The 14,275-nt window shown below is 39.6% G+C and overlaps 1 protein-coding gene across 1 annotated transcript in view; it reads left to right on the top strand.

Annotated features, from left to right (window-relative positions):
- The window catches only part of POGLUT3 (protein O-glucosyltransferase 3), a 28,695-nt gene that overhangs the window by 7,246 nt on the left and 7,174 nt on the right, over positions 1 to 14,275 (top strand). Inside the window, exons 2-5 of the mRNA XM_049613980.1 lie at positions 4,780 to 4,977; positions 7,835 to 8,121; positions 11,563 to 11,779; positions 13,286 to 13,482. Coding sequence (XP_049469937.1) covers positions 4,780 to 4,977; positions 7,835 to 8,121; positions 11,563 to 11,779; positions 13,286 to 13,482 — 899 coding nt within the window. The remainder of the gene's footprint in view (positions 1 to 4,779; positions 4,978 to 7,834; positions 8,122 to 11,562; positions 11,780 to 13,285; positions 13,483 to 14,275) is intronic.

Here is a 14,275-nt window from a genome sequence, read left to right on the forward strand (position 1 = left end):
CACAAGAAACAACAGGTATTGGTGAGGATACAGAGAAATGGGAACCCTCTTGGTGGGAATGCAAACTTGTGCAGCCACTCTGGAGAACAGTGTGGAGGTTCCTCAAAAAACTGAAAATAGAACTACCCTACGATCCAGCAATTGCAGTATTAGGTATTTACCCAAAGAATACAAAAATACAGATTCAGAGGGGTACATGCACACCAGTGTTTATAGCAGCATTATCAACAATAGTCAAACTATGGAGAGAGCCCAAATGTCCATTGACTAGTGAATGGATAAAGAAAGTATGGTATTATACACACACACACACGCACGCGTGCACAATGGAATATTAGTCAGCCATCAGAAAGAATGAATTTTGCCTTTTGCAATGATGTGGATGGAACTAGAATATATTATGCTAAGCAAAAAAAGTTAATCAGAGAAAGACAAATACCATGTGATATCACTCATATGTGGAATTTAAGAAACAAAACAGATGAACATACAGGGTTGGGGCAGGAGAAAAGAGAGGGTAACAAATCACAAGAGACTCTTAATGACAGAGAATAAACTGAGGGTTGATGGAGGGAGGCAGGTGGGGGATGGGCTAGATGAGTGATGGGTACTAAGGAGGGCACTTGTCATGATGAGCTCTCACTGTTGTATGTAAGTGATAAATCACTGATTCTACTCTTGAAACCAATATTGTAAGGTAAACTAAAATTCAAATTAAAAAAAAGAAAATATGTGAATAAGGATGGCAATAAAATGCTTTTAAAAGAAAGAGCGCTCAACCAACTGAGCCACCTAGTCACCTTGAGGCAATTTTCCTCTCAAGATTTAGACCTTCTTACATGACTTACCAAGATTCCCTTAATAATTATTACTCCCATTTAACAGTCATATTTGTCTGAATATTGTTATTATGCTGTGTATCTCCAGGTACCTAGATAACAAACATGTGATCTTGAATGGTCTAAGCAAAGGATTTCAAACTGGATTCCAAAGAGAGAAATTAGAGGGTCTGTGACCTTGGATAAAGGGGAAAGGAGCTATCTTTCATGTGTATTTTTACTCCCTTCTGACTTAAATTGAGTATTTCATTCTGTTCTGAACGTAGGCAAAACCTGTTAACATTGTTACATTCCCAGCATCTGATATAATGCCTGGCAGAGATGCTCAGTAAATACTGTAGAGAAAAGAAAGGAAAGGGTGGAGGCAGGGTGGTTGGAATATCCCAAGATGGCTGGATACAAATACTCACTTTCTACTCAGTCCTCCTTTACCTTCACCAGTCATAGTATATTCAGAAAATAATCTTACCTCCTACTTGGGTAGCACTTTAGTGTTTTAAACTGTGTCATGTTTAATTTGTTCTCCTTAATCATCCTGTGAGATAAGAAGGATAGGTACTATTCTCTCCGCTTTACACGTAAGAAACTGAGGCTCAGTGAAGCTAAAATGTTTTGCCTGTGGCCCCACAGCCATTAAGCATCAGAGCCAAGGTACACATCCATGCATGCTCTTTCCGTCTAATCAAATCTCCCGTGATATGATTGTCATGCATCAGCTTTCAGCAAGTTCCTGGATAGCATCCATGGTCAGCAGACAGCCAGACATTTTTGGAAGATTACGTTTAGCCTCAAGGCAAAACAGCTTGGCCTTCTGGCACTCTGTTCCCTTGGCCATACGGGGTTGACACTCGTTCCAGCTGTCGAGCCTTCATAATCTTCCTAAACAAAACGGGAGGCGGTGACTCCATTGTACCAGGAGCTCTGGAGGTTATTCCTCCAAGTCCGAATTCTGCAGACCAATATGCTAACCTTACATAGCGTGACCAGGTGGATTCAGGAGGGGCTTGGAAAGAAGAAGGATTCAAGCTGGCTCTCCTACCTAACATAGGTGACTTTGGTCAGGTTACTTATCCTCTTGGAGTCTTGGTTTCCTGATCTGTAAAATGAGGCTGACAATACCCACCTTACAAATTCTTGTAGGAAATAAAGAACGTAGAAAATGCAAATGAAAATCTCCAGCTCAGGCACTGGCACATAATAAATGCTAAGTAAGTGATTAAAAAAAAGTATTTATTCCTTTCCAAACCAAAAGCCTTCAGAAGCTCTGATTCCAGTGATACAAGGCTTTGATCCTGTGAACCTCCTTTGGGGTCCATGGACCCTGCAGCCTCATTTAACTCACTCTCTTAAAGTCTGAATTTGTGAAGTAGGAAAATTCAAGCTCGGCTTGAAGTCTGTTCAGTATGCTGGTGCCTGGGGCCAATGAGAATTCACATTCCTTCCATTGAAGCAATTTCAAAGTGCCCTCTTCTAATTCTCTCTCTCTCTCTCTCTCTCTCTCTCTCTCTCTCTCTGTCTTTAATGTTTATTAACTTCTGAGAGAGAGAGGGAGCACAAGCTGGGGAGGGGCAGAGACGGAATGGGACAGAGGATCTGTGCTGACAGCAGAGAGCCTGATGTGGGGCTTGAACTTGTGAACCGTGAGATCATGACCTGATCCAAAGTCAGATGCCTAACTGACTGAGCCACCCAGGCGCCCCTCATTTTCTCTTTTATGAGGTTAAAATTGCTTATTTCTATTTCAGTCCTGGCCATTGTTAAATTGTGTTGATTCCAGCATTAATGTCATGCCAACAATGACACAGGCGTGTAAGATTACTATAAACATAGCTGAACATTAAAATATTAAAAATGGCTATATTTTATTTTTATACGTATATCTTGAAATGGAATGTTTAAATGCTATTTCAGAGACAAATTTTATAGTTGGAAGAGGCAAGACAATATCTAGTCCAATTCTTTGAATTTAAAAATAAGGAAGCACTTTGGAGCTGTTTTTTTCTGTAAATCTATTTTTTCCAAAAAGATCACACAGTCACTAATATGTTTCTCTTATATCTGTTTTGTTTATTTAAAATCATAAATTTGTGGAGAACAGGACTATTTGATCAAGAGACAAAGCTTTTCTGTTTCCTATTTGGGGAGAATATAATGGAAATTACCTCCTAGTTCCCAGGCTCTGCCTGCCTGATTTTCAGTTTGCCACACTGCATTGTCTTTCTGAAACCAAGTGAGAGGGGCACCTGAGTGGCTTTGTTGGTTGAGCATCTGACTTTAGCTCAGGTCATGATCTCACAGTTCATGAGTTTGAGCCCCTCATTGGGCTCTGTGCTGATAGCCTGGAGCCTGCTTCAGATTCTCTCTTTCCCTCTCTGTCTGCCCCCTTCTGTGCTCACGCTCTGTCTCTGTCTCTGTCTCTCTCTCAAAAATAAATTAACATTTAAAAAAAGTCACTTAAATAAAAATAAAACCAAGTGAGAAATAACATGAAAGCAATAACTAATATGCTTCATTTAAGCATTTCAGGTAAATGGCTAACATTTTAAATAATTTCACACTAAATTCTTTCCTTTTTTCTTACAACATTCCCTATGTTGGTTATAGTTCATTTATTTTATCAGATTGCTTTCATAATTTTATCACACTCATTTCAATGCTAAAATAAAATAGTAAAATTTAATAGCAAGATGTCAGATACTACATTACTATTACAAACTGAAGAGACTGAGGGACACCTCTCCTGACCCACAGGAAAAAGTAAAACCCTTGAAGATCAAAATAAACTAGAAACTTCACTCACTAGATTTAGAAACTAAGAAACTAGATTTAGGTTCACTCAGTAATTTCAAAAATACATATATTAAATATACTTAATTTCATACTATGATAGATGTGGGATCAAAGACTACTTTGGTCACCACTATTTTTTTCCAGGGCTGTGAATTTCAGAGGATTCACCACTTTTTTTTTTTTTTTAAACACATTTGCCTTTGATATAGTGATTAACTGTGGTGAGGACATTAACTGATCTTTATTCTCAAAGCTCCTGGGGATCAGATCTGCCCTGATCTGCAGACTCTCTGAAGAAAGATACTGCAGTGTTTATCCCTGGATCACGGTGATATTAATCACAACAGTATTGTTTCAAAGTCTAAATCAGTCAGTATACTACAAAAAGAGAAGGGGAGGTTTACTAAGGAGGTGTTATTTACTCTGGAATAGAAAACCCACAGAATTTTGGAGTTGAAAAGGATGTTAGATCATCCTAGGATAACTTTGATTTCAACATGAGGAAAAAAGCTTAGAGAAGTAAACTCTAGCATTTACAAACGTGTGTGAAAATTGTGTGTGTGTGTGTGTGTGTGTGTGTGTGTGTGTGTAAGTGTGTGAGTGATATTTGTGCACAGTCTACTAACTAGCTATAATCTCTATTTAGGGAAATAAACTTAGAAGTATAGCTAGAAATTTGGGTTAACAAACGGGAAATTTCCTCAGAAATGAGGGTTATCTGGTATGAACATGGTTTACAAGAAAGCTGGTGTATATTTTACCAGGAGAAAGTTGGATCGTGATAGAGCCCTGTCATTCTAGGAGTTTATGGATTTTTAAATACCTGAACTCTGTTTTAAACCCACACAAAGGAAAAAAGAGCAAATAGACAAAAAGTTCTTCTCTTCTTTGCTTTTTTAATGTATTGATTTTGTTCATTCAGTAAATCTTTATTGAATGACTAATGAATCAAATGTTGACTTAGATACTTGGTTTCCAGGCATAACCCAGACATTGTTCCTGGTCTCAAGGACCTTCCACACTAAAACTTCTGTTTACAATTGATGGTATAGAAAAAAGTAACTTCAGTATAGAGACACCTATCCAATAATTGATAAGACAAAATAACCATGAAATAGTAGCATTACGTATATATATTTTTTTCTTTCAGGTCAAACACTATTCAAGGTAGTAATCAAATCTCTTTCACCTAAAGAGTTAGTCCGGATTCACGTCCCCAAACCTTTGGACAGGAATGATGGGACATTTTTGGTGCGATATAGGATGTATGAAACTGTCAGTGAAGGGCTGAAGATAGAGGTCCTTTATGGTGATGAACATGTGGCTCAGTCTCCCTATATTTTGAAAGGTAAGTGATTATTATACAGTGCAGAGCCAGCCTTATGTGTGTAGACCCCATGTGTTTCAAAATGGGTTATGATGACCTTGAAGTCATGTACAACAGAGTAAATATTGTATGCATACCTCCTGGAGCTCACTTTAAGTAATTCCATGTCTAATGGGGGGCTTGATTGAACTCACGACTTCAAGACCAAGAGTTGCATGCTCTAAGCTGGCCAGGAGCCCCTCCTGGAGCTCAATTTAACTTGGAATTTTGAGGGATGGAAAACTAGGTAAAGAAATTTAAATGATAAGCAACAAAATCTTGTGTATTTATCGAGGTAGTTAACATTTCCAACACTCTTAATTCTTTGGCATATCTGTATTTCCATCTAGTACCATTTGCCTTCGGCTAAAGGATTCCTGTTAACATTTCTTTTAGTGTGAGAATGTTGGTGATGAGTTTTTCCAGCCTTTGTGTGTCTGAAAAAATCTATATTTTGCCTTCATTTTTGAGAGACATCTTTGTTAAATATAGAATAATTAACAGGTTTTTTTCTTCCTTTTAGTACTTTAAAGATGTTGTTCCATTGTCTTCTTGCTTGCATTGTTTCCAACAGTAAATCTGCTGACATCTGTCTCTGTCCCTCCATCCTGCTGAAGGTTTTCTCTCTCATGGCTCTTTTAAACAATTTGATTATTATGTGCTTTGGTGTAGTTTTCTTCATGTTTCTTGTGCTTGGGTTTGTGGAGCATCTTAGATCTTTGGGATTATAGATTTCGCTAAATCCAGAAAAATTTTGGCAATGATTTCTTCATTACTTTTTCTGTTCTACTCCAGAGTTCCACCAAGAATTAGTTACCCCTATATCGGACTTGAAATTATCCCAGAGCACACTGATGCTCCTTTCATTTTTAAAATTCTTTTTTTTTCTCCATTTCATTTTGTCTACTTTCTTTTTAAAAAAATTTTTTTAATGTTTATTTATTTTTGAGAGAGAAAGAGACTGAGTGTGAGCGGAGGAGGGGCAGAGAGAGAGGGAGACACAGAATCTGAAGCAGGCTCCAGACTCTGAGCTGTCAGCACAGAGCCCGACACGGGGCTCGAACTCACAAACCAGGAGATCATGACCTGAGCCAAAGTCGGATGGTTAACTGACTGAGACACCCAGGCGTCCCTCATTGTGTCTACTTTCTATTGCTACGTCATTAAGTTCACTAATCTTTTCTTCTGCAGTGTCCAATTTGTCATTAATTGTATCCAGTCTGTTTTTCATCTCTTGGCACTTTCTCATCTTCTTGAGCTTTTTTCTAGAATGCAGTTAAGTTACTTGGAAATAGTTTGAATTTTTCGAATTTTGCTTTTACAATTTGTTAGGTGAGACCAGAGCCGCATTTGGTTATGGCTTTTTTTCCCCCACCACTCAGGTAATATCTCTCTGCCTGGTCTACCCAAGCCTCAGAAATAAGGATGCTTTCCAGTCTGCCTTGTGTGAACAGACACTATTTCCAACCTTCTATGACCAGTGGGTACTATTGTTGCCTCTAATCATTCTGACTGGTTCTTTCCCTGCCTTGGATCCTTTCCTCACTTATATACACACTTCAGAAACCCTAAATACTTGACGGGGAACCTTTTGCAGATCTCTGGAGTTTTCTTTCTGCATAGTTCTCCCCTTTCATAGACTATGCCCTATAAATTCTAGCTGCCTTGTTCTCCCTGGACACTCTGCTCTGTCCCCTCAACTCAGTGAGATTGCTGGGCTCAACCTATATTTCTCCCCCTGTTTCCATAACCTAGAAACTCCTTTAAGCAGTAACCTTAGGAATTGTAGGGTTTACCTCACCTGCTTCCTATTTCTCAGACTCAGTGTCCTTTACTGCCTCATGTCTGGTGGCTTAAAAAACTGTTTCATGTATTTTGCCTGTTTCTTGATAGTTTCAGGTGGTAAATCCATATTACTCACCTTGGTCGGAAGTAGAAATAGTCAAGAAACACAATCGTTTGTTAGAAGTTTTTATGTTAAGTTAAATATAAATATATTTTGAAGTAAAATATAAAATTTGTATAAAGTTCTTGTAAAATGAGTCCTCAGAGAAGTTTTATACTTATGGCTGGGTATAAAATTTAAATTCTTTTTTAAAAATTACACTGCCGGGGGGATACGTGCATGGGTCAGTTGGTTAAGCATCTGACTCTGGATTTTGGCTCACATTATGATCTCGTGGTTTGTGAGTTTGAGCCCTGCGTCTCGCTCTAAACGAACATTGCAGAGCCTACTTGGGATTCCCTCTCTCTCTGCCGCTCCACTGCTTGTGCTCAATCTCTCTCTTTCAAAATAAATAAATAAACTTAAAAAAAGAAAACAAAGAAGAAAATTACACTGCCAGATACCCCTGGGTTATATATTTCTTCTCTGAGTTGTGTTGACAGAAATGATTTTAGAGATTCAGTGATTTAGAGATTTAGAGATTCTCCATCTTGTCTTTAAAAAAGTCACCACCCCTACTATATAATAATGCCTCAAAAGTAATACATTCTCTTTTTCTTTGCTAAAAGGTAAGTTGTCTTATGTTCTCCAGGCACTTATAATGCACTAGAACTTAATTCAGCAGCTAGTTGGCTGAGAGTGGGTGATATGGGGAGAGAGAGTATGCTCTGTAGGTCGTCTAGAGGCGTACAAGACGGGGATGGAAAATGGAAGCATGGGACTCTGACATAACTGCTTTCACCACTGATTTGTTTAGGGCAGATTATCCCCATCTGGATAATCTTAGAATTCACCAAGAAATCATCCCACGCTCATATCAGGGGCAGAAACAACTCCCTGTGTTGTGGTGCTTGTTAATGGAGCATGGCATTACACGTGTTTTGCTTTCCCTAGGACCAGTGTACCATGAGTACTGTGAGTGTCCAGAAGAGGATCCTCAGGCCTGGCAAAAAACTCTGTCTTGTCCAACCAAGGAACCACAGATTGCAAAAGATTTCGCTTCTTTCCCCAGCATCAATCTCCAGCAGATGTTAAATGAAGTTCCGAAAAGGTTTGGGGACGAAAGGGGTGCCATTGTCCATTACACGATTCTCAACAACCACATCTACCGGAGATCTTTAGGGAAATACACAGACTTCAAAATGTTCTCAGATGAGATTTTGCTGTCACTGGCAAGAAAGGTATGAGAGCATGAATTCATTGGTTCTAAAAACAATATATAGTTGACCCTTAAACAACATGGGTTTGAACTGCATGGGTCCACTTATACATGGATTTTTTTTTAAATAAATACAGTACAGTACTCTAAGTGTATTTTCTCCTCCTTATGACTTTCCTAATGGCAGTTTACTTTCTCTAGCTTACTTTATTGGAAGAACACAGTATATAATATAACATACAGAGTATGTGTTAATCAACAGCTATGTCATCGGTAAGGCTTCCAGTTAACAATAGGCTATTAGTTGTTAAGTGTTGGGGGAGTCTAATATTATACACAAAATTTAGGTTGTGTGGGGATTGGCACCTCCAACCCCTGCATTGTTCAAGGGTCAACTGTAGTTTAATTATGTAGTTCTAACATTGCGATGCCTGGAATAACAGTGGCAAAGGATAGAAATGGCTTCTGGCCTTGCCAATGTGTAGCTAAGATGTCCACCACCTGAGTGTTCATCAGTTCTCCCCTTTTATGGATCTTTCTTTCCTTTAATATTTAAATTAAATGGCTTGAGCCCCCATCCCAGGTAGTAGGCCCTGCATAAAACTCCCAACGCTTTCGTGGACTCCCAAACATTTTTAGCCCCAACGTCACTTCTTGTAGTTCTCCCTCCATTCAGATTTCACTTTCTGCAGCTCTTTTGTTTCTTATTACCTCAAAATGACTTGAACTTAGACCACTTTTCCTTGTTTTATCCTAACCATCTCTAAAAGATAGTATGCATGGCACGTTTTGTTGATGGTTCTAGTAACAGAGAGGTTGTTTTGTACCATTGTGTAGTAAAAGCCAACCAAACAAAAATTCTAACATTTAAAAATAGACATCCCTGGGGGCACCTGGTGGCCCAGTTGGTTAAGAGACTCTTGGTTTCGGCTCAGGTCATGATCTCGTGGTTGGTGAGTTCAAGCCCTGTGTCGGACTCAGCACTGACAGTGCAGAGCCTGCTTGGGATTCTCTATCTCCCTGTCTATCTGCCCCACTCCCACTCATGCTCACTCTCTCTTTCAAAATAAGTAAGTAAACTTTAAACAAACAAACAAACAAGTAAATAAAAATAGACATGCCTATATTAATCAGACTCAGTCATCCTTGCCTCCAGGAATTTCTCACTGGCTGTCATTGATGTTCAGGTCTTGGCTTCTTAGTAGAATATGCTTGGGCCTCTATCTTTCAGAAGACTTCTCAACTCCGCCCCCACCCCCACTCCCCTCTACTCTACCCCTCTACCCTTCTTTCCACACCTGCAAAACCCTCAAGCAGAGCAGTTCAAATTGCCTTTTGTTCCTCCTGCTTCCTGACCATGCAGAGTGAAGGGTGAGGTTGGGAGTTTTTCTACCTTTCCCACTCAAGATTGTCAAGGTAGTTGTCTAAACCAAAAGCCAACTTGGGTGATATGAGTTACACACTTTCCCAAGTGTGCTGAATGTGTGGCTGCAGTCACTTCTTATTTTATCTTATTTTTTTAATGTTTATTTATTTTTGAGACAGAGAGCACGAACGGGGTAGGGTCAGAGAGAGAGGGAGATACAGAATCCGAAGCAGGCTCCAGGCTCCGAGCCGTCAGCACAGAGCCCGACGTGGGGCTCGAACTCACAGACCGTGAGATCATGACCTGAGCCGAAGTCAGGTGGTTAACCGACTGAGCCACCCAGGCGCCCCAATCACTTCTTATTTTAAAAAGCAGCCTCCTCCCCGCTCCGCACTCGCCCACGGTATGAGCACATCGCAGGTACCTGATCACAAAGGTGGTGCTTTCTTCCTGGCCTACCGCCCACCAGTCCACCCTGCCCTGTGTCCTACCTTGTACTCATGTTGCTGCCTCTAGAGCAGTGGTTTTTCCTAGTGATTAATTTGCCCCTTAGAGGACATTTGGCAAAGTCTCGAGACAGTTTCGGTTGCCACAATTTGGGGCTTGCGACTAACATCTAGTGGGTGGAGACCATGGATACTAGTCAACATCTTACAATGCACAGAACGGCCTACAGCAAACAACTACCCAGACCAAAATGTCAATCTGCTGAGATGAAGAAACCCCATTCTATAGTGAGAACTTCTGGTATGGAGTTTGTTGTTGTTGTTGTTTTGTGTTTTGTGCGTTTTTTGTTTGTTTTAGGTTTTTTTGGTTTATTTTATTATTATTTATTTATTTATTTATTTAGGTGTGGAGTTTATTAATGAGTTTATAAACAATAGTGGGGAAGCACGAGGTTGAGTAGTCCCATCCCTGGCCCTTCCCTCTTGTTCTGGTTCTTTGCCCAGTGGCTGGGAAGAAATCCAAGACAAATGAGACTCATCTCTGGACTTCGAGCAGCCTGCTCTGGTGGGACTTGTTTTGTTATTTGGAAGTTGGAGTGGTGTATGGATATAAACAAATTGTACTTCATCATGGTAGCTTGTAAGGAAAGTAGGTGCCCAGGGTGAAAATGTCTGAGGAGGGGGAGTCATAGAGGAGGTAACATCAGGTCTGAGTTTGAAGGATGAGAAAGGAGACCACCAAGTGAATAAGGAGGAGAAGAATGTTCCAAGTGGGAAGGGAATTGCATAGGAGAGTGGCTGGCGTTTTCAGAGAGCAGCCCGAAGTTGACCGGCACCTTCTCGGGTGGAAGGTGAGGCTTATAGCTTAGCTGGAACGAGATAACAGGCCTTGCCTTCTAGCCAGACAGTTTACACCTTGTCCTGTAGGCTTAAGGTTCTCTTAAGCTTCTAGTAACATGAATTTGGGTTTTAGACATTTAGGCAGCAAAGTGAGAGCTAATCAGAGTGGGGAGAGCCTCGAGCAGAACACCTAGTGGGGAAGCTACTGCACCAATCTAGGCAAGAGATGGGAAGAGCCTAAACCAAGGCATTGACCGCGGAGATGGCCACGGAGTGGCAGATTCCGGAAGCAAATGTAGACGTGACGTGGAGGTTTGATACTTAAGGAAAACAAGGGCTTGGGTCTAACCTTGTCAATTCTTTAGTAGGCAGCTGGCAGAAAGAGTTCTTGAAGCCCTTTATTTGTACTGTTCTATACCATGTCCACTGCTAGAACAGTAAGCAATTTTGATAATTTATCTATATTTTTATTAAGTAATCTCTATGCCCAACATGGGGCTCAACCTCACGACCCCAAGATCAAGAGTCACACGCTCCACCGACTGAGCCAGCCAGGTGCCCTGACACTAAGCAATTTGAAACACCATCTCTGGACAGAAGGAGCTTACTCCTGGTTGCGTGAATTTGCCATCTGCCATCCTCACCCTTGACTTTCTGATACTGCTGATGACTGACGGGCAATTTTCTCGCCTCTGCTGTTTCCAAATGTTTACTTTTGCCAGACATATTTTAAAAAGCCAAAGAACAGAAGCATTTAGTACCCAAAACTGAGGTCTTTGCAGAACTGATGTCTCATCTTTTGTTTATTTAGGTCCTTCTCCCCGATATAGAATTTTATATTAATCTTGGAGATTGGCCTCTGGAGCATCGAAAAGTCAATGAAACCCCTGGCCCTTTACCTATCGTTTCGTGGTGCGGCTCCCTGGATTCACGAGACATTATCCTTCCAACATATGACATCTCCCACTCGACACTGGAAGCAATGAGGGGTGTCACAAATGATCTCCTCTCTATTCAGGGAAATACAGGTAAATAAAAGTTTGTTCTCGAAGACAGAGGTAAAAGGGAGTGTTCAACCAGAGAGAATAAAGGTATATATTTAAATAACCGTCATTCTTCTTTTCTAACCGAGAAAGAAAGGGCAGTGTAGGATTCCTCTAATCCAAAACTTAGATGTATGGGTTGGACTAGTAAAATCCAGACCTGCCGTAACTGGGTCTCCTTTGAGTTGGTCCTTTGTAAATACCATTTGAAAATATATATTTGGTAAAATTGTCACTTAATTCTGACTCCGGTGCCTTTATATTGCTGGATGGAGCCAGAAAGCATTTTGAAAAACATAAAATTATATGTGGATGTAAGAGAATTGTTATAGCAGTGTTATTTGGATATTACTCCCTCCATCATGTAGTGAGGAATTTTCTCATTTCTTCCTTCTGCCTTACTTGATCCTTTACAACCTGAATTCTTTCTGCCCCTCCCCCACTCCCATTTGATGGCCTTACATTTTATGGCCCAACACAACTTTTTATTAAACCAGACTCCCTGAGTAGAATGAACCCTGCCTAACCCTACCTGTCTTTATAAACTCTGTTCCCATTTATTGTGATTTGGTGGACTTATTTGGCAGATGCGACCAAACACTCTTTGCAAACTACCTGAAGATAGCATGGATTCAAAACTGACTTTTTATTTGGTAACAGTGAATTCTTGAGAAGTGTACTAAAATATTAAAGAGAGTGAGCCTCTCCAGTTTCTATGTTTTACAATTTATCCCTTAGAAGAGTAACAGGTGTTAACTAATGACCTCTCTTTAGAATCATAGAAACAGATTTAGTTAATTCTTCTAGAATATTTCCTTCTAGGGAAAGAAACCCCCCACACACACACACATATTTACACACATGCATATAGTTGAGTTATATATATATATATATATATATATATATATATATATATATATATATTTTGATTTCAGAGCATATTAGACAATCCTCCCTGTATTCAAAGGTGATGTGCTCAAAAATCTGAGCAACCTAAGGATTAAAGACGTGGGTGTTACCTAGTTATATAGTTTGTTCTGGTCACCCAGTCTAAGAACAAAAGCCTAGCTCATTTTTTATTGTGAAGCACAAAGGATGGAAGAAGCTAATGCCTGGGTGAGTGGCCAAGTTGCTGAATGCTTTTTGCTTTGAACTTGATCCAGCGTTATTTTGGATAACTCCTAAAGTCATACAACAGACACTCTAGCATTTGAGTGAGCTCTCACAGGTAGACAAATAGGAGAAATGAGAGAATTCTTTTATGTGATACAGCAGATAAAAGGGCTGTTTTTAAAGTCTAAACTGGAAAGTATCTCAGGAAGGTACTCAATCCCCTATTTTTTGGAAACAGCACCTTACTTTAGGAGATGAGTTGATGATAAAAGAGCTTTAACATCTTAAATGACAATGGTATATTAAAGATGATTATGCTTACCATTTTTATAAATGTCAAACTCATAATCATATTTTTTTATGGCTTCAAACCTCTAGGGCCTTCCTGGATCAATAAAACAGAAAAAGCTTTCTTCAGAGGTAGAGATAGCCGAGAAGAGAGACTCCAGTTGGTACAGATGTCCAAGGAAAACCCAGAGCTCCTAGATGCAGGAATTACAGGATATTTCTTTTTCCAAGAGAAAGAAAAGGAGCTTGGAAAAGCTAAATTGATAGGTTTCTTTGATTTCTTTAAGGTATGCGTTTATGTCTTCCTGTATGAATATGAAGTGATAAACTTGCATTAAAAGTCTACCAAATCACTGGGTGGGCAGATTTCTCCAGTCTTTTGAGCTGGCACACCCACACTTTCTTACTTTCTCCCTTCCAACAATAGGGAATTAGAGCATTCATTGTGGTCTCCTTTTTGGTATTTTTGTTTTTGTTGGTTCTGTCTACCCAGTGGCCAGGACTGTATTTAATACTATAGTACGAGGATTAACCTGGGGTTTTGGGTGCATTTATTTATCTGTTTTTTTCTTGTTTAGACTTATTTTATAAGCTGGGACTATAAATACCTTTTACATAAAGTGATCTTAAATGCCTTTTGTAAACAGAAAGAGTATAAACTCCATATAAGTATGGAACTGTGGTACGCGTCCTGCCTCTGCCATTAACTGTGGAACCTTCATCTCTTAGCGCCCCTAAACATGCAAGATGCCTGCCTTGCTCCTTCAGAGCACTGTCATGAGGCCCAAAGGATAGAGATGTGAACAGTATGACAGAATCTGACTGGCTAGAAAACTCTTTGGTACCAATTACTTAAGAAAAAATTAATTACCAAATCTGTGAGTACATCCTGTTCATATCAGTGTGATAGAATGAAAAAAACATTGGATTTGAACTCAAAGAATAGAGGTTTATAAATTTATCTGAACACCAGTTTTCTCATTTGTAAAAAAAAAAAGAAGGTGGGGGGGGAAGAGAGGTTATCATAATATATGCTTCACATTATTATGATCAAGTGAGGTTTAGTTCCTATGAAAAGTG

The sequence above is a fragment of the Panthera uncia genome, chromosome D1, assembly GCF_023721935.1.
Source record: "Panthera uncia isolate 11264 chromosome D1, Puncia_PCG_1.0, whole genome shotgun sequence".
NCBI classification, from domain to species: domain Eukaryota; kingdom Metazoa; phylum Chordata; class Mammalia; order Carnivora; family Felidae; genus Panthera; species Panthera uncia.